The sequence below is a fragment of the Pristiophorus japonicus genome, chromosome 7 (genome assembly GCF_044704955.1).
Source record: "Pristiophorus japonicus isolate sPriJap1 chromosome 7, sPriJap1.hap1, whole genome shotgun sequence".
Lineage (NCBI taxonomy): Eukaryota > Metazoa > Chordata > Chondrichthyes > Pristiophoridae > Pristiophorus > Pristiophorus japonicus.
Genome location: NC_091983.1, coordinates 170006938 through 170027636, shown reverse-complemented (window position 1 = coordinate 170027636; position 20699 = coordinate 170006938). Strand labels below are relative to the sequence as shown.

At 48.6% G+C, this 20699-nt stretch overlaps 1 protein-coding gene across 4 annotated transcripts in view; it reads left to right on the top strand.

Moving 5' to 3' along the window:
* The window catches only part of cfap206 (cilia and flagella associated protein 206), a 97389-nt gene that overhangs the window by 42439 nt on the left and 34251 nt on the right, over positions 1-20699 (top strand). For 3 of the 4 annotated variants that reach the window (XM_070885565.1, XM_070885564.1, XM_070885567.1), the window contains exons 8-9: positions 10043-10180; positions 18973-19171. In XM_070885565.1, the coding sequence (XP_070741666.1) occupies positions 10043-10180; positions 18973-19171 (337 nt within the window). The remainder of the gene's footprint in view (positions 1-10042; positions 10181-18972; positions 19172-20699) is intronic. The other variant, XM_070885568.1, reaches the window with a different exon arrangement.

Below are 20699 nucleotides of genomic sequence, written 5' to 3'. Positions count from 1 at the left end.
ACCTCCGACAATGCAGCACTCCCTCATTACTGCACTAAAATGTCAGACTAGATTATGTGCTTAAATCTCTGGTATGAGGCTTGATATCACAACCCTCTGACTCTGAGGCCAGAGTACTGCCACTGAGTCGAGGCTGAAAGATTTTTCAGTGTTTTATTCTTCGGCCCGGGAAGGGTCTGTGGGACATCTGGCAGAGTTCTCAGCTGTGCCAATTTTAAAGTACGGATCAGGGTGGATGTGACAACATAGGAGGGTTTATGTAACTTTTTTTTTTTTCCCCCTAGGAATATAGGTTCTATTGATAATTAAACAGAAGTTTGCTGTGTGCACATAGTAAAAGAAACAAGTGATCTTAAGATTTAGATCGTACAGATATTTGGATTGCAGTCTCTCTCAGCAGCCTTTTGTATGGCAAGACAATAATTTCTCAATCTTCCCTGGATAAACCCACAGCCAACGTCATGTCTTTCTCGGCATTCTCCGAGCAGCAGTTCCAATAGGCCCATCCTGACCTCTTACCACCCAGCACACCTATAAGGAACTACTTTTTCCAATCTCCTCTTGTCCCACTCGCCTCACCTACCTCTTTGACTCCGCCAGTGGATCACTGGTCCCTCTGTCTGTTCTTCCAGAATGTCCATCCACAACCTTATTGTGCACGATTCCATTGACATCATGGCTTTTACAAAAACTTGGCTCATGGGTGGTGACACTTTGCTCCTTACTGAAACCTCCCTGCTTGATTATACTTTTCACCATCTCTTGCACCCAAACTATCATGGTGGCAGTGTGGCCCTCATCATCAAATTACACCTTGATCTCTACCCCAATTCATTGCCACTTTCTCCTCCTTCAAGATCCTAATCTAGTTCCACCCCTCATTCTTATTTAAAATCCTTATTCTCTACACTGCCACCACCCCCGCCACCTCCCCCCCCCCCCAAGTCCTTCACCAAGATATCCTCGCTCCTTTCCTTCCTCACCCTCTGCCCTCTCCCTTCTGATTTCACTGCATTCCCTTAATCTCTCCCTTCATATAATCCCTACTATCCATACTTGCAGCTGCCCAAAACCTTACCATCTCAGGTAATTCTCTACTTCCATCGGCTCAATCACAAACAGGCACCTTCTCCGACCACTTCCTTGTAGCCCTCACCACCTACATCACCCTTCCAACTCACTACAACTGCACTTTCAAAATCCCTTGGGCCCTCAATTTATCAACCACTCCCTGGCCTCCACCTTTGATGCTCTTGTCTGCAGTACAGCGCTTACTCTCTCCAACCCTAGTCACGCCCCCTTGTATGGCCCCCATCTTTGCTCCCTCAAGTCTAAGGGGCACAGACTCAAGTGTATCTGCTGCAAAACTGGCTTAGCATTCCATCGCCAGATCTGGCTTGACCACATCAAGTGCTATCGAGCCAGGGGTGGGGGGGGAGTGTGGGGGCGGGGGGTTGGGGGTGAGGATGAGGAGAATTTTTATAACTCGGCGTGTTGTTATGACCTAGAATGCATTGTCTGAAAGGCTGGTGGATGCAGATACAGTAGTTATTTTAAAATGGGAACTGGATCTCTACTTATACGTGTGCGGGAAGTGTATCTGTCTCCAGCTCCTGACGGATCGCATTGCGGCACTGGAGCTGCGGGTGGATTTACTCTGGAGCATCCACGATGCTGAGAATGACGTGAATAGCACGTTTAGCAAGTTGGTCTTACCGCAGGTAAAGGATACACAGCCAGATAGTAAATGAGTGACCAGCAGGAAGAACAGTGCAAGGAAGGTAGTGCGGGGGTCCCCTGTGATCATCCCCCTGCAAAACAGATACTCCACTTTGGGTACTGTTGAGGGGGATGACTCATCAGGGGGGAGCAGCAGCAGCCAAGTTCATGGCACCGTGGGTGGCTCTGCTGCACAGGAGGGCAAGAAAAAGAGTGGGAGAGCTATAGTGATAGGGGATTCAATTGTAAGGGGAATAGATAGGCGTTTCTGCGGCCGCAACCGAGACTCCAGGATGGTATGTTGCCTCCCTGGTGCAAGGGTCAAGGATGTCTTAGAGTGGGTGCAGGACATTTTGAAGAAGGAGGGTGAACAGCCAGTTGTCGTGGTGCATATAGTTACCAATGATATAGGTTAAAAAACGGGATGAGGTCCTACGAGACGAATTTAGGGAGCTAGGAACTAAATTAAAAAGTAGGACCTCAAAAGTAGTAATCTCAGGATTGCTACCAGTGCCACGTGCTAGTCAGAGTAGGAATTGCAGGATAACTCAGATGAATACGTGGTTTGAGGAGTGGTGCAGTAGGGAGGGATACAAATTCCTGGGACATTGGAACGGGTTCTGGGGGAGGTGGGACCAGTACAAACCGGACGGTCTGCACCTGGGCAGGACCGGAACCAATGTCCTAGGGGGGAGTGTTTGCTAGTGCTGTTGGAGAGGAATTTAACTAATATGGCAGGGGGATGGGAACCTATGCAGGGAGACAAAGGGAAATAAAATGGAGGCAGAAACAAAAGATAGAAAGGAGAATGTAAAAGTGGAAGGCAGAGAAACCCAAGGCAAAAAACAAAAAGGGCCACATTACAGAAAAATTCTAAAGGGGCAAAGTGTGTTAAAAAGACAAGCCTGAAGGCTCTGTGCCTCAATGCGAGGAGTATTCGGAATAAGGTGGACGAATTAACTGCGCAGACAACAGTTAGCTGATATGATGTAATTGGCATCACGGAGACATGGCTCCAGGGTGACCAAGGCTAGGAACTCAACATCCAGGGGTATTCAACATTTAGGAAGGATAGGCAGAGAGGAAAAGGAGGCGGGGTGGCGTTGCTGGTTAAAGAGGAAAATAATGCAATAGTAAGGAGGGACATTAGCCGGGATGATGTGGAATCGGTATGGGTGGAGCTGCAGAATTCCAAAGGGCAGAAACCATTAGTAGGAGTCATATACAGACCACCAAACAGTAGTAGTGAATTTGGGGACAGCATCAAACAAGAAATAAGGGATGTGTGCAATAAAGGTACAGCAGTTATCATGGGCGACTTTAATCTACATATTGATTGGGCTAACCAAACTGGTAGCAATGCGGTGGAGGAGGATTTCCTGGAGTGTATTAGGGATGGTTTTCTAGACCAATATGTCGAGGAACCAACTAGAGAGCTGGCCATCCTAGACTGGGTGATGTGTGATGAGAAGGGACTAATTAGCAATCTTGTTGTTCGAGGCACCTTGGGGAAGAGTGACCATAATATGGTAGAATTCTTTATTAAGATGGAGAGTGACACAGTTAATTCGGAAACTAGGGTCCTGAACTTAAGGAAAGGTAACTTCGACGGTATGAGGCGTGATTTGGCTAGAATTGACTGGCAAAGGATACTTAAAGGGCTGAAGGTGGATAAGCATTTAAAGATCACATGGATGAACTTGAGCAATTGTACATCCCTGTCTGGAGTAAAAATAAAACGGGGAAGGTGGCTCAACCATGGCTAACAAGGGAAATTAAGGATAGTGTTAAATCCAAGGAAGAGGCATATAAATTGGCCAGAAAAAGCAGCAAACCTGAGGACTGGGAGAAATTTAGAATTCAACAGAGGAGGACTATGGGTTTAATTAAGAGGGGGAAATAGAGTACGAGAGGAAGCTTGCAGGGAACATAAAAACTGACTGCAAAAGCTTCTATAAATATGTGAAGAGAAAAAGATTAGTGAAGACAAACATAGGTCCCTTGCAGTCAGATTCAGGTGAATTTCTAATGGGGAACAAAGAAATGGCAGACCAATTGAACAAATACTTCGGTTCTGTCTTCATGAAGGAAGACACAAATAACCTTCCGAATGTACTAGGGGACAGTGAGTCTAGTGAGAAGGAGAAAATGAAGGATATCCTTATTAGGCTGGAAATTGGTGGGATTGAAGGCCGATAAATCCCCAGGGCCTGCTAGTCTGCATCCCAGAGTACTTAAGGAAAAAAACATAGAAACATAGAAAATAGGTGCAGGAGTAGGCCATTCGGCCCTTCGAGCCTGCACCGCCATTCAGTGAGTTCATGGCTGAACATGCAACTTCAGTACCCCATTCCTGCTTTCTCGTCATACCTCTTGATCCCCTTAGTAGTAAGGACTACATCTAACTCCTTTTTGAATATATTTAGTGAATTGGCCTCAACAACTTTCTGTGGTAGAGAATTCCACAGGTTCACCACTCTCTGGGCGAAGATGTTTCTCCTCATCTCGGTCCTAAATGGCTTACCCCTTGTCCTTAGCCTGTGACCCCTGGTTCTGGACTCCCCCAACATTGGGAACATTGCATTTATTTAGCGTCTTTCACGAACACCGGACGTCTCAAAGCATTACAGCTAATTAAGTACTTTTGGCGTGTAGTCACTGTTGTAATGTGGGAAACGCGGCTGCCAATTTGCTCACAGCAAGCTCCCACGGACAGCAATGTGATAATGACCAGATAAACTGATTTATTATGTTGATTGACGGATAAATATTGTCCAGGACACGGGGCATAACTCCCCTGCTCTTCTTCAAAATAGTGCCATAGGATCTTTTACATCCATCCACCTGAGAAACCATCCCATCGGTTTAACGTCTCATCTGGAAGACGGCACCTGCGACAGTGCAGCACTCCCTCAGTACTGCACTGGGAGATTTTTTTTGTGCTCCAGTTCCTGGAGTGAGACTTGAACCCACAACCTTCTGACTCAGACGAAGAGTGTGCTGCCCACTGAGCTACAGCTGACACTGACACGGCACTCGCCCTTCCCCCGATATATAGAGTGTGACAATCCATAGGGCACTAACCCTTCGCCCGGTATATAGGGTGTGACAATCCATACGCCACTAACCCTTCCCAAGGTATAAAGGGTGTGACAATGCACAGGGCACTCACACTCCCGATATATAGGGTGTGACAATCCACAGAGCACTCAACCTTCTCCTGATATATAGGGTGTGACACAATCCATACAGCACTAACCCTTCCTCCAGTATATAGGGTGTGACAATCCATAGGGCACTCGCCCTTGCCCCTGTATATAAGGTGTGACAATCCATAAGACATTCACCCTTCCCCCAGTATATAGGGTGTGACAATCCATACAGCACTAACCCTACCCCCTGTATAGAGGGTGTGAAAATCCATAAGGCACTAACCCTTCTCCCGGTATATAGGGTGTGACAATCCATAGGGCACTCACCCGTCCCCCGATATATAGTGTGTGATAATCCATAGGGCAATAACCCTTCCCCCGGTATGTAGGGCGTGACAATCCATGGGGCACTAACCCTTCCCCGGTATATAGGATGTGACAATCCACAGGGCACTAACCCGTCCCCCGGTATATAGGGTGTGACAATCCATAGGGCACTAACCCTTCCCCCGATATATAGGGTGCGGCAATCCATAGGGCGCGCACCTTTCCCCCGATATATAGGATGTGACCATCCATAAGGCACTCACCCTTCCCACGGTATATTAGAAACATAGAAACATAGAAAATAGGTGCAGGAGTAGGCCATTCGGCCCTTCTAGCCTGCACCGCCATTCAATGAGTTCATGGCTGAACATTCAACTTCAGTACCCCATTCCTGCTTTCTCGCCATACCCCTTGATCCCCCTAGTAGTAAGGACTTCATCTAACTCCTTTTTGAATATATTTAGTGAATTGGCCTCAACAACTGTCTGTGGTAGAGAATTCCACAGGTTCACCACTCTCTGGGTGAAGAAGTTCCTCCGCATCTCGGTCCTAAATGGCTTATCCTTAGACTGTGACCCCTGGTTCTGGACTTCCCCAACATTGGGAACATTCTTCCTGCATCTAACCTGTCTAACCCCGTCAGAATTTTATATGTTTCTATGAGGTCCCCTCTCATTCTTCTGAACTCCAGTGAATACAAGCCCAGTTGATCCAGTCTTTCTTGATAGGTCAGTCCCGCCATCCCGGGAATCAGTCTGGTGAACCTTCGCTGCACTCCCTCAATAGCAAGAATGTCCTTCCTCAGGTTAGGAGACCAAAACTGTACACAATACTCCAGGTGTGGCCTCACCAATGCCCTGTACAACTGTAGCAACACCTCCCTGCCCCTGTACTCAAATCCCCTTGCTATGAAGGCCAACATGCCATTTGCTTTCTTAACCGCCTGCTGCACCTGCATGCCAACCTTCAATGACTGATGTACCATGACACCCAGGTCTCTTTGCACCTCCCCTTTTCCTAATCTGTCACCATTCAGATAATAGTCTGTGTCTCTGTTTTTCCCACCAAAGTGGATAACCTCACATTTATCCACATTATACTTCATCTGCCATGCATTTGCCCACTCACCTAACCTATCCAAGTCGCTCTGCAGCCTCACAGCATCCTCCTCGCAGCTCACACTGCCACCCAACTTAGTGTCATCCGCAAATTTGGAGATACTACATTTAATCCCCTCATCTAAATCATTAATGTACAGTGTAAACAGCTGGGGCCCCAGCACAGAACCTTGCGGTACCCCACTAGTCACTGCCTGCCATTCTGAAAAGTACCCATTTACTCCTACTCTTTGCTTCCTGTCTGACAACCAGTTCTCAATCCATGTCAGTACACTACCCCCAATCCCATGTGCTCTAACTTTGCACATCAATCTCTTGTGTGGGACCTTGTCGAACGCCTTCTGAAAGTCCAAATATACCACATCAACTGGTTCTCCCTTATCCACTCTACTGGAAACATCCTCAAAAAATTCCAGAAGATTTGTCAAGCATGATTTCCCTTTCACAAATCCATGCTGACTTGGACCTATCATGTCACCTTTTTCCAAATGCACTGCTATGACATCCTTAATAATTGATTCCATCATTTTACCCACTACCGATGTCAGGCTGACCGGTCTATAATTCCCTGTTTTCTCTCTCCCTCCTTTTTTTAAAAGTGGGGTTACATTGGCTACCCTCCACTCCATAGGAACTGATCCAGAGTCAATGGAATGTTGGAAAATGACTGTCAACGCATCCACTATTTCCAAGGCCACCTCCTTAAGTACTCTGGGATGCAGTCCATCAGGCCCTGGGGATTTATCGGCCTTCAATCCCATCAATTTCCCCAACACAATTTCCCGGCTAATAAGGATTTCCCTCAGTTCCTCCTCCTTACTAGACCCCCCGACCCCTTTTATAACCGGGTGTGACAATCCATAGGGCATTCACCCTTCCCCCAGTATATAGGGTGTGACAATTCATACGGCACTAACCCTTCCCCCGGTATATAGGGTGTGACAATTCATACGGCACTAACCCTTCCCCCGGTATATAGGGTGTGACAATCCATAGGGCACTCACCCTTTCCCCAGTATATCGGGTGTGACAATCCATAGGGCACTCACCCTTTCCCCAGTATATCGGGTGTGACAATCCATAAAGACTTGCATTTATATAGCGCCTTTCACGACCACCGGACGTCTCAAAGCGCTTTACAGCTAATGAAGTACTTTTGGAGTGTAGTCACTGTTGCAATGTGGGAAACGCGGCTGCTAATTTGCTCACAGCAAGCTCCCAAGGACAGCAATGTGATAATGACCAGATAAACTGACTGATTCTGTTGATTGAGGGATAAATATTGTCCAGGACACGGGGGATAACTCCCCTGCTCTTCTTCGAAATAGTGCCATAGGATCTTTTACATCCATCCACCTGAGAGAGCAGACAGGGCATCCCATTGGTTTAACGTCTCATCTGAAAGACGGCACCTGCGACAGTGCAGCACTCCCTCAGTACTGCACTGGGAGATTTTTTTGTGCTCCAGTTCCTGGAGTGAGACTTGAACCCACAACCTTCTGACTCAGACGAAGAGTGTGCTGCCCACTGAGCCACAGCTGACACTGACACGGCAGTGGCCATAGAAATAGTGGATGCATTGCTGATCATTTTCCAACAGTCAATCCACTCTGGATCAGTTCCTATGGACTGGAGGGTAGCTAATGTAACACCACTTTTGAAAAAAGGAGGGTGAGAGAAAACGGGTAATTATAGACCGGTTAGCCTGACATCAGTAGTGGGGAAAATGTTGGAATCAATCATTAAGGATGAAATAGCAGCGCATTTCGAAAGCAGTGACAGGATCGGTCCAAGTCAGCATGGATTTATGAAAGGGAAATCATGCTTGACAAATCTTCTGGAATTTTTTGAGGATGTAACTAGCAGAATGGACAAGGGAGAGCCAGTGGATGTGGTGTATTTGGACTTTCAAAAGGCTTTTGACAAGGTCCCGCACAAGAGATTGGTGTGCAAAATCAAAGCGCATGGTATTGGGGGTAATGTACTGACGTGGATAGAGAACTGGTTGGCAGACAGGAAGCAGAGAGTCGGGATGAATGGGTCCTTTTCAGAATGGCAGGCAGTGACTAGTGGAGTGCCGCAGGGCTCAGTGCTGGGCCCCCAGCTCTTTACAATATACATTAATGATTTAGATGAAGGAATTGAGTGTAATATTTCCAAGTTTTCAGATGACACTAAACTGGGTGGTGGTGTGAGCTGTGAGGATGACGCTAAGAGGCTGCAGGGTGACTTGGACAGGTTCGGTAAGTGGGCAAATGCATAGCAGATGCAGTATAATATAGATAAATGTGAGGTTATCCATTTTGGGGGCAAAAACACGAAGGCAGAATATTATCAGAATGGCAGCAGATTATGAAAAGAGGAGGTGCAATGAAACCTGGGTGTCATGGTTCATCAGGCACTCAAAGTGGGCATGCAGGTACAGCAGGCGGTGAAGAAGGCAAATGGTATGTTGGCCTTCATAGCTAGGGGATTTGAGTATAGGAGCAGGGAGGTCTTACTATAGTTATATAGGGCCTTAGTGAGGCCTCACCTGGAATATTGTTTTCAGTTTTGGTCTCCTAATCTGAGGAAGGACGTTCTTGCTATTGAGGGAGCGCAGCGAAGGTTCACCAGACTGATTCCAGGGATGGCAGGACTGACATATGAGGAGAGACTGGATCGACTGGGCCTTTATAAACTGGAGTTTAGAAGGATGAGAGGGGATCTCATAGAAACGTATAAGATTCTGACGGTACTGGACAGGTTAGATGCGGGAAGAATGTTCCTGATGTTGGGGAAGTCCAGAACCAGGGTACACAGTCTTAGGATAAGAGGTAGGCCATTTATGACTGAGATGAGGAGAAACTTCTTCACTCAGAGAATTGTTAACCTGTAGAATTCCCTGCCACAGAGAGTTGTTGATGCCACTTCATTGAATATATTCAAGAGGGAGTTAGATATGGCCCTTATGGTTAAGGGGATCAAGGGGTGTGGAGAGAAAGCAGGAAAGGGGTACTGAGGGAATGATCAGCCATGGTCTTATTGAATGGCAGTGCAGGCTCGAAGGGCCGAATGGCCTACTCCTGCACATATTTTCTATGTTTCTATGTAGAAAGGAAAAATCTGCAAGGCTACAGGGAAAGAGCAGGGGCGTGGGACTACTTGATAGCTCTTTTCAAAGGGACAGAATAGGCACGATGGGCTGAATGGCCTCATTCTGTGCTGTATCATTCTATAAAGTTGCAAGGCAGCGTTTTGGGTCACTATTTTGTGCGTCCTTTAAATGGATCCTCCGCTGCAGTCAGTGGAAGCTGTGCAAGGTTGGTTCACTATTTTTATGCAAATCCAGACAGCAGCAAAAATTTTGCCCGCCACTCAAAACTGATGCTTCCTTTCACTCTCAATACTTCCACACCACTTTTAGTGTGTTGCTGCATGTCCTTCAAAACCAGCTGCCCTGCTGGATCTCCCACCATCTAGATTGGCGAGCTACCTATAGGGGGAACGTTTCGTGCTGTCAGCTCTCTGAATTAATGTAAATGAAGCCAGGCTATGAAAACAGCACGAGCTCTACACTAGTCTTTCGGGTGGGCACAGCATGCGCTCCACCCACTGCCCACATGCCTGATATTAACCAAAACTGAAAATCTCCCCCAAGTATATCCTGGCCAGCTGCTGTTCAGCGTGTGTGTGGAGAAGTGCAATGGATCAGTGTTACCGACTAGTTTATTTTATTTTGTGTAGTTTTTGTTTCCTCTGCAGACTGAAATTATCACAAGTGCTAAACAAATAGATGTGCTGCTATGTCAATTAAATAAACGGATGGAGGACCTGAACGCCATAGTCAAGTCAAAGGCAGCAGTACCCACCGCACAAGTGTATGTAAGTATTGGCCTTAGAAGGTTTGTTCTTTCCATTTTAAAACTTGCAGAAGTCTGGTACAGTGCACCTTTATTTTGTGCTGAAGTTTGTGTTATTTTTTTGTTTCTATCCAAAGCATAGGAATAAAAGAATCATATCTGAAAATGAGAAAAATAGTTCCATTAACCCCCCTCATTTCTCACTCTTGGTCATGTAGAGTGCTGACAGATACAGGAGAACCCTAATGTCCACATTGAAAATGGTGGACTTGGGCAGAAGCAGGATTGTTACCTTGCATGTAATTTTAAAGTCAAACATTCACAATTCTGTCAAATTAGCAATTATCAAGATATTTTGCACAAGGAAAGGGAATCTGCTCAAATTGCACCAGAAAACTTTAATTAGAAATTAACTGATTTTTAACAACAGTGGATTATAAGAACATAAGAAATAGGAGCAGGAGTTGCCCCTCGAGCCTGCTCCGCCAGTTAATAAGATCATGGCTGAACTGATCATGGACTCCGCTCCACTTCCCTGCCCACTCCCTGATCATAGTTTTGATTGCAATACACTTTCAAAAATTCTCTCTCCTGCTCTCGTTTCAAAAGTTTACAACATTTCCTTGGGTACCTCTACACCATCCCCTGAACAAAATGTTGGGCAACTGACGTTTCAGTAGGCACTGCCAATACCACTGTCAATTGTTGATATGAGGTGATGTAAAATATCATACTGGGTAGACGACATGCATACATTGTCATAGGAAATGTCTGTCTAGCCTTTGTTCACCAGCTCCTCAGCTGATGTTAGGAACTGGGACCAGCCCATTGTCTGCTATTCGATGGTACAGCTAATCAGCACATCAGCAAGTTCTGAACTCCACTATTAAGCTTCCTCTGATTATTTCCTGAGTTCTGCACAATAATCACTTCAAAAATTTTACCAAAAAAAATACAGACGCAACCTCTATGCTTTATTTAAAATGATTGTATTCCGAATGCTGCAGCAAATGTATAGCAGTGAAAAGATTTAGGGGTAGATTTTGGTCTGGGTAGGACTAACACATGGCCAAACCAAGAAACCCAGGTATCGATGGAAATTTTTCCTCGGGCATCTTTATCATATTCTTCAATGTTAGCCCGCCTGCCTTGCTAGCAATGACTCCTCGGGTAAGTCCCAGGATTGGTGAGGGGGGCGAGTGGGGGGGTTTACGGGTTGGAGCGGGCTACGCGGAGGTGGGGGCAGGAGAGTGGGAAGCAATAATAACTCCTGTGGAGTAGAGGAGCACTCCTGCATAGAAACCTTTTGTTAAGGAAGGCCCAACGCCTGCCCTGCTCATCACCAACAAATTTCCTGATGTGGTCCTTCCAACAAGCGTTAAGCTCCTAATTTACATAATTTAAAAAAAAGGGCCCCACGAGTTTAGCAGTGGGACCAATGCCATTGCAGATTGGGCGTAGGCCACCCCGCTGCTAAATTGTTATGGCTTGCGCCCAAAAATCGGGCGTAGCACATACCAATTACTACTACTTAATCTTTTACTTCTCATTGTGTTTATTGAGCAACTCTAACCAAGCACTAGGCACTATGGGCCCAAGTTTCGAGCCGCGCCTAGAACGGCGCAGTCCCGACCTGGACGCCCATTTTTCGCGCCACAAAGTGCGCCTAAAAAAACCCTCCGTATTCTCCACCTTCCTGCAGGTCCTCTGGCCCTCGGCGCAGCGCAGCATGAGCTGTAGGGGGTGGAGCCAGGTCCCTGCGCTGAAAACAGTGCCGGGACCTCTGCACATGCGCGTTACAGTGGGCGCGCAAGTGCAGTAGCTCCAGGCGCCCGAAACTGTGTGGGAGGGGCCCGAAGCACGCAGCCCCTAGCCCTGGCCGAATGACCTCACTGGGGCTGCGTGAATAAGGCTCTTCCCACGGCCAGCTGCTGCTTCCTCCCGACCCGACTCGACTCCCGCTTCCCGCCCCCCGCCTCCAGACACGACCCGACCCGACTCCCACTTCCCCCCCCCCCACCCCCGTCGCCCCCAGACCGGACCGGACTTCCGCCTCCCCCCCGCCTCCGGACCCGACCCGACTCCCGCTTCCCCCCCGCCCCCCCGGACTGGATCCGACCCGACTCCCGCACCCCCCCCCCCACCCCCCCGGACTGGATCCGACCTGACCTCCCTCTCCCTCCCTCCCCCTGACCCGACCCAACGCCACCTACCTGTAAATCTGGTGCTGGGGACGGGCCCTGCCCGAAGTCTCGGGCCCGGCCCGTTCAGCCTCCCTCCCCCTTCTCCTTCCCCCCCCCCATCTCCTTTCCCCCCCCCATCTCCTTCCCCCCCCATCTCCTTCCCCCCCCCCATCTCCTTCCCCCCCCCATCTCCTTCCCCCCCATCTCCTTTCCCCCCCCATCTCCTTTCCCCCCCATCTCCTTTCCCCCCCATCTCCTTTCCCCCCCCCCATCTCCTTTCCCCCCCCCATCTCCTTTCCCCCCCCCCATCTCCTTTCCCCCCCCCCATCTCCTTTCCCCCCCCCATCTCCTTTCTCCCCCCCCCATCTCCTTTCCCCCCCCCATCTCCTTTCCCCCCCCCATCTCCTTTCCCCCCCCCCATCTCCTTTCCCCCCCCCATCTCCTTTCCCCCCCCCATCTCCTTTCCCCCCCCATCTCCTTTCCCCCCCCATCTCCTTTCCCCCCCATCTCCTTTCCCCCCCCCATCTCCTTTCCCCCCCCCATCTCCTTTCCCCCCCATCTCCTTTCTCCCCCCCATCTCCTTTCTCCCCCCCCCGTCTCCTTTCTCCCCCCATCTCCTTTCCCCCCCCCATCTCCTTTCTCCCCCCCATCTCCTTTCTCCCCCCCATCTCCTTTCTCCCCCCCCATCTCCTTTCTCCCCCCCCCCGTCTCCTTTCTCCCCCCATCTCCTTTTCCCCCCATCTCCTTTCTCCCCTTTATCCCCTTCTCCCCCATCCCTCCCCCTGCTCCCGCCCTCTCTCCCTCTACCCCCCTCCTCCCCCTCCCCTCGCTGTCAGAAACACAGATACTGACAGACAGAGAATGAGAGACACACACAGACAGACAGACAGACAGAGAGATAGAGACACTGACAGAGACACACTGGGGGGGGCATCCCAGCACGCTGTTGGAGGGCTCCCGGTGCTGCAGTCGGTAAGTAGAAAATGTTTTATTTATTGATTAAAAAAAAATTATTTCTTATTAATTTTTTTTGATTGATTTATTGGTTGATTTATTGATGTATTTATCATTATTATTGATGATGGCTCTTTATTTGTAAAACTGAAGTGTTTAATGTTTGTAAACTTCCCTTTAAACACCCCCCCCCCCCCCCCCATTCCTTAGCCTGATTTGTAACCTACGCCTGATTTTCTAAAGTGTAGACAAGGTTTTTTCGAGCGTACAAAAATCTTCACTTACTCCATTCTAAGTTAGTTTGGAGTAAGTTTTCACTGACGAAACTTTGAAAACAGGCGTAAGTGGCCGGACACGCCCCCTTTTGAAAAAAAAATTCTGTTCCAAAGTGAAACTGTTCTAACTGACTAGAACTGGAGCAAACTAAATGACGAGAATTCCGATTTCTAAGATACCCCGTTCTACACCAGGTGCTCCTAAAAATCAGGAGAAAATCATGTGGAAACTTGGGGCCCATGTACTGTGAAATTATATTTGGCTGCTGCATGCAAAATGACATGTTCTCATATTACATTTTGAACTGTAAGTCTGTAGCATGCATTGTTAATTCACTAGGTATCATGACTCACATCTATTTATTGTTCAGTGTTAAAACTTTAGTCATTTGATTTGCTAATTTTCTACCAGATGCCTCATTTTCCAAACTTCAGTTGCTTACTCTAGATACATAGCTATTTGCATAAGCACAAACCCTGCCTCTCCTGAGGGCATTGAACCATTTTGTTTATAGCAGGATATAAACAGATGGAGGCTGTTCAGAAAAGGTTCACTAGTTTGATTCCGAAATGAGGGGGTTGACTTATGAAAATAGGTTGAGTAGGTTGGGCCTATACATATTGGAGTTCAGAAGAATGAGAGGTGATCTTATTGGAACATATCAGATAATAAGGGGGTTCGACAAGGTGGATACAGAAAGAATATTTCCAGTGATAGGGAAAACTAAAACTAGGGGACGTAGTCTTAGAATAAGGGACCTCTCATTTAAAACTGAGATGAGGAGGAATTTCTTCTCTGAGGATTGTAAATCTATGGAATTCTCTGCCCCAGAGAACTGTGGAGGCTGGTCTTTGAATATATTTAAGGCGGAGATAGACAGATTTTTGAGCGATAAGGGGTTATTGGGAGTGGGCAGGGAAGTGGAGCTGAGTCCATGATCAGTTCAGCTATGATCTTATTGAATGGCGGAGCAGGCTTGATGGGCCGGATGGCCTAATCCTGTTCCTATTTCTTGTGTCCTTATCAGGCTGTTCCATCATTCGAAGTGCCACTGTCGAGCTTGATACTGTCCTCACCAAATGTCCACACATGCACACTCCCCAGCAGGGCTCATGGATTTTAGAATCAGGAGCAAGAGCCTCAACTGATTTTTTTGGGGTCTCTCTCGCCTTCTGCTTCTTGGGCAATCCACCGGAGTTGAGGATGACTTGTGTGGTGTATGTAGCACACAAATCACTGACTCCACACGGTCTGGTGTAAGTTTAACTGCTGTGACCTTCGTCCTTTATTGTTCAGCTCCAGAGTGCCTCCCAGGTGTGGTGGTCACCCTTATATAGTCCTTGTTACAGGCACTACCAGGGTTTCCCACCGCAGCGCCCTCTGTGGTGTGGCATAGTACTTACATTACATTTAAGGTACTGGGACGATACACACATCATTACATAACATCACACTTGTCCAACGGAAGGCAGGTGGGCATAGACAGTGTGTTAGTATGGTACATATTATCTGGTACATTAACTGGTTATTGACTGGTAGCGGAACCTTGATTTCCTTGTTAGCCGCAATCATTAATTGTACTTCATCCATTATTTTACACAAATACAGTGGCCATTCAGCATAAAAAAGGTAATTCTTATTATAAATTCACTATCTCACATTAACATTGCTCATTTTAGACTCGCTCTGCCTAATAGAAGTCCTTTGTGGGGACCACCTCTTTGTAAGGCCCTTTTAAGACTCCCGGGTGCATTTCCTCTTTAAGGCGCCATCTTTGATGCAGGAGGATTCCACGAGGCTTCTCCTTGGGTGCCGCCATCTTTGATGCTCTGCAGCTCCGACACGCCATCGTCTTCTCGTCCGCTCCGAATGCCCTCCGCCGTCGCAGCCTCCGCTCCCCTCCGCTGCCACCTGACTTGCCGCCTCTCCTGCGGCCGTCGTGGCCTCTCCAGCGGCCGCACTTGCCACGTCCCCCCGCGGCCTCCCCTGCGGCTGCCATGGTCGCCACCGACGCTACCAGCTCCTCTGCGGGGCCCTTCCGAACCGCCGGCCCCTGGATCCCTCAGCACCCCTCCCTCAGCGCCCCGCCGGCTCAACCCCCAACCCCCCTTGGGCCCCTTTGTGCAGGGCTGCTTGCATGTGGGGGCTGGGGCTGCAGGGTCTCTGTGTGAGATCTGGGCCTGGGACTTGCCTGTGGGGGCTGGGGCTGCAGGGTCTCTGTGTGAGATCCGGGCCTGGGACTTTCCTGTGGGGGCTGGGGCTGCAGGGTCTCTGTGTGAGATCCGGGCCTGGGACTTGCCTGTGGGGGCTGGGGCTGCAGGGTCTCTGTGTGAGATCCGGGCCTGGGACTTGCCTGTGGGGGCTGAGGCGGCAGGATCTTTGTGTGAGATCCGGACCTGGGGCTTGCCTGTGGGGATTAAGGCTGCAGGGTCTCTGTGTGAGGTCCGGGCCTGGGACTTGCCTGTGGGGGGATTGAGGCTGCAGGGTCTCTGTGTGAGGTCCGGGCCTGGGACTTGCCTGTGAGTGGATTAAGACTGTAGGGTCTCTGTGTGAGGTCCGGGGCTGGGACTTGCCTGTGGGGGGATTGAGGCTGCAGCTCCAGCTCGGTCGGCGCTGCTCTCTGGGGACCCCGGGCACGGCAGCACCCTGGGGAGCAGCAGCCTGTGGAGTGATGAAGTCTTCCCAACTCCCATGGACCGTCCCCATCCAACTCTGGCCGAGGAGTGTCGGCCCATCGCCTGCAACGACCCACAAAGGTAAACCATGCGTCTCGTCCCCGTGGGATACCTGCACCATCGCTCTGCCGAGAACAGGTATTAGTTCCCTGGTGTAGGTACGCAGCTTCGCCGTGACCGGGACCAGCTTGGGTCGTGCAGCTGGGTTAATCCACAGTTTATCAAAAGTTCTCCGACTCATCAACGACGGACCCGAGCCCGTGTCCACCTCCATACTCACTGGGACTCCGTTGATTTTTACTTCACTTATCACTGGGGGTGAATCGTCGGTGCACGTATACAGTCCAAGCACCTCATCTTCTTCTACCTGCTCCTCGCTGAACAGAAGATCATCCCCCATCTCCTCAGCCACACGGTGGGTCTGATTTCTTTTACACAAACGCTGAAGGTGGCCTTTAACGTGGCAGGTATTGCACGTGTACTCCGCAAACCTGCACCGGTGAGCCCCATGGCTTCCTCCACAATGCCAGCATGGTGCTGCTTGATTGGCCCCCCTCGGCGGACTCTGAGCTCCAGGATCCCGAGGTCCGTGCTCTCTGCCCCGGGCAGAGCCACGTTCTGCAGTTTTGTCCGTGGTGGGCGCTATCCTGTGGACAGTGCCTGCCGGGCTCGAGACAGTGTGGATTATTTGCTTGGTGCTGCAAGTCGAGGTCATATATGCCCGGCTGATGGTGATGGCCTTTGTCAGAGTGACTGTGGGTTCCGTGGCCAGCAGCTTGTGAAGGAGGCCCTTGTGGCCAATCCCCATAACGAAAACGTCCCGCAAAGCCTCGTCAAGGTGTGCCACAAAATCACACGGCGCAGCGAGTCTCCTGAGGTCCGCAGCATATCTGGTGACATTCTGGCCCTCGGGTCTGCAGTGATGGTAAAATTTGTATCTGGCCGTGAGGATGCTCTCCTTTGGTTTCAACTGGTCACGAATGAGTTCAGTCAGCTCCTCGTATGACTTGTCCCTGGCGCTCCCAGGTGCCAGCAAATCCCTGACGATCAGTAAACCTCATCTCCACAACTGGAGAGCAATATCGCCTTACGCTTCTCTCTCATTGCATATGTGTCCTCCGTCAGGTCATTTGCTGTGAAGTAGTACTCGAGCCTTTCCGTAAAGGCCTCCCAATCATTGCCCATGGTAAAATCCTTTAGCGAGCCCAGAGTAGCCATGGTTGCGTGGAGTTCGTCCGCATCCTCGTTGCCAATGTGGTGCATGTAGCACACAAATCACTGACTCCACACGGTCTGGTGTAAATCTAACTGCTGTGACCTTCGCCCTTTATTGTTCAGCTCCAGAGTGTGGTGGTCACCCTTATATAGTCCTTGTTGCAGGTACTACCAGGGTTTCCCACCGCAGCGCCCTCTGTGGTGTGGCATAGTACTTACATTACATTTAAGGTACTGGGACGATACACACATCATTACATAACAACTTGCTTCCACACTAATATGAGTACTCAGTGACTGATGAGTCCTTTTCAGGATCTACAGACTCTGCCAGAGATGGGGCAGGCGGTGGTTGAAGGGATGGGTGGGTGGGGTGCATGGTTTGTCGTACGCTTCTTCCGCTGTTTGTACTTGGCTTCCGCATGCTCCTGATGAAGAAACTCGAAGTGTTCGGTGCCTTTTCGAATGCTTTTTCACTTTGAGCGGTCTTGGGCCAGGGATTCACAAGAGGTGGGGATGTTACATGTTTTCATAGAGGCTTTGAGGATGTCCTTGAAGTGTCTTCTCTGCCCTCCTAGGACTCGCTGGCCATGACAGAGCTCGGAGTAGAGCTCTTGTTTCAGGAGTCTTACATAAGAACATAAGAAATAGGAGGAGGAGTAGGCCATAAGGCCCTTCGAGCCTGCTCCGCTATTCAATAAGATCATGGCTGATCTGATCATGGACTCAGCTCCACTTCGTCAGGCATGCGGACGATGTGGCCTGTCCATCGGAGCTGATTGAGTGTGATCAATGCCTCGATGCTGGGGATGTTGGCCTGAGAGAGAACACTCCAATGAATTTGCAGGATTTTGCAGAGGCAGCGTTGGTGTTACTTCTCCAGTGCTTTGAGGTACCTACTGTATGTTGTCCATGTCTCTGAAACATATAGGAGGGCAGGTATCACTGCTGCTCTGTAGATCATGAGCTTGGTGCCGTGTTTGAGATCTTGGTCTTCAAACACTTTTTTTTTCAGGCGACTGAAGGCTGCACCGGCACACTGAAGGCGGTGTTGGACTTCATCTAGTGGCACCTGTATTCTACTTTCAAAATCTATTTAAAATAATCTTCTCTTCTTCTTCTTAGGCAGTCCCCCAGAGTCGAGGATAACATGCTTCGGCATGAATTTAAAATAAACTGGTTTAACAACTCCATTAAAATTGCAGAAAAAGGATTGTCATATATAGCAGGTTTTGTCCACTAATATTAATAGCAGTAATTTCCAGGCTCTAGAAGCTTCCTGATCTGTATGAAGAGTGAATGTACCATTAAACAATTGGTTGGGGGGGTGGAGGGGGGGATTAACTACTTTTTTCATCCCATGAACAATTTCATACTCTTAGATGATTAATAATGGCCATAGTTTTCTCAAACAATTTCAGATTATATAATTAGCACCATGTAAAATATTTCAAAATCTCTCAATTGTATGTTTGAACCTAATGTAGATTTATTTTTACCTATTTTGCTAGCCTCATTTTATAGTCCTCTCCAACCTGTGGACCTCTTTCCAGGATGAGATGGTGCTGCTTAGCGTCTTCAGCAACTTAGTAAGCAACCTATATCCGTATTTGGGAACTCACTCACAGCTGTTTCCAGATAGTGTCATTGGGCCCTTGCTGGAGGGAGTGGCTGTGAAAACTGACGAACAGAGGTTAAGTGAAGTATCAGGTATGTTGAATCGGGACAAAAATGTTGTCATCTGGTGGATTTTACAAACTTGATCTTCCATTGCAGTGCTTCAGGAAAATGTAGTCCTCCTATATGGCTCAGTGAGGTGGACCATACAGTAGACACCGAGTGGAGCGCTTGCTTTCGGAGTCTCGTGTCTGGCATGCGAACAATGTGGCCTGCCCAGCAGAGCTGATCAAGTGTAGTCAGTGCTTCAATGTTGGAGATGTTGGCCTGGTCGAGGACGCTAATGTTGGTGCTTCTGTTCTCCCAGGGGATTTGTAGGATCTTGCGGAGACATCGTTGGTGGTATTTCTCCAGCGACTTGAGGTGCCTACTGTACATGGTCCATGTCTCTGAGCCATACAGGAGGGCGGGTATTACTACAGCCCTGTCGACCATGAGCTTGGTGGCAGATTTGAGAGCCTGGTCTTCAAACACTCTTTTCCTCAGTCGGCCGAAGGCTGCGCTGGCGCACTGGAGGCGGTGCTGAGTCTCGTCAATGTCTGCTCTTGTTGATAAGAGGCTCCCGAGGTATGGGACTTGGTGGATGTCATAAAAAGCAATCAAGTTCACCCTTCTAATGATAGTATCCTCTAAAATGCGATCTTGCACGCTGAAAAGACGGACTCAGTAACTGTAGACCCACTCCTTGCTTTCATACAACCTGACAACTTGAACCTATACAGAACCCATAACATAGGAAAATATACGAAACCAGTCAGAAAAGGATGAAGGCGCGGTGCAGGTGAACAGTGAGCATAGTGAAGGTGATCAGAGGCTTGGTCAGAGAAAGGATTTGAGGCTATGGGCTAGAACCTGCACTTTTTTTGCATGCTTAACGCCCACTTAACGCCCATTTTACCACTGAAATGATGTATAAGCCCATATATCGCCCATTTTGGCACAAAATGAAAACTGACTGGCATTTTTAGGAAACTTATCGCCGAGCTTTACTTTCCCCATGTGCTTAACGCCGAGAAAAAATATTACCTCCCGCCCACTTTTTTTGGGCGGATCCATCAGAATGGGCGAAATCAATGCCCATAATATCGCCCAGCGTTATTTTCTGCACAGACTTAATTCCAAGTTTCAATATTAAAGCCCGCCCACTTTTTTTTGTCATAAAGAGCATATTTACCGAAACTAGCGGCCATGAGATCGCCCAGCGTCAATTTCACCACCTCGCACACATATCGCCCACAATATCGCTCGCCCAAAAAAATGCCCAGAAGTGGAACTAATCGGAACTAATCACAGCGTTATGGACGCCATATTCTACATCACATGTCGCGTCCTTTAAAAGGCTGCTGTGCTTCAACCTTGGCAGAGTTTGGATATACTCTGCGGATCATTGGAATTGATGTGAACATCTCTAAAAACATCTTGATCATACAGTGACCAATTGGAACTGAATAGGTGGCTTTGTTGGGACATTCCTTGTTTGTGACCAATCGGTGGAAAGCAGAGAGCTACTGCAATGGGGCCTGTCCTTTCTCACCCTCTCTTGATGACCAATTAAATGCAG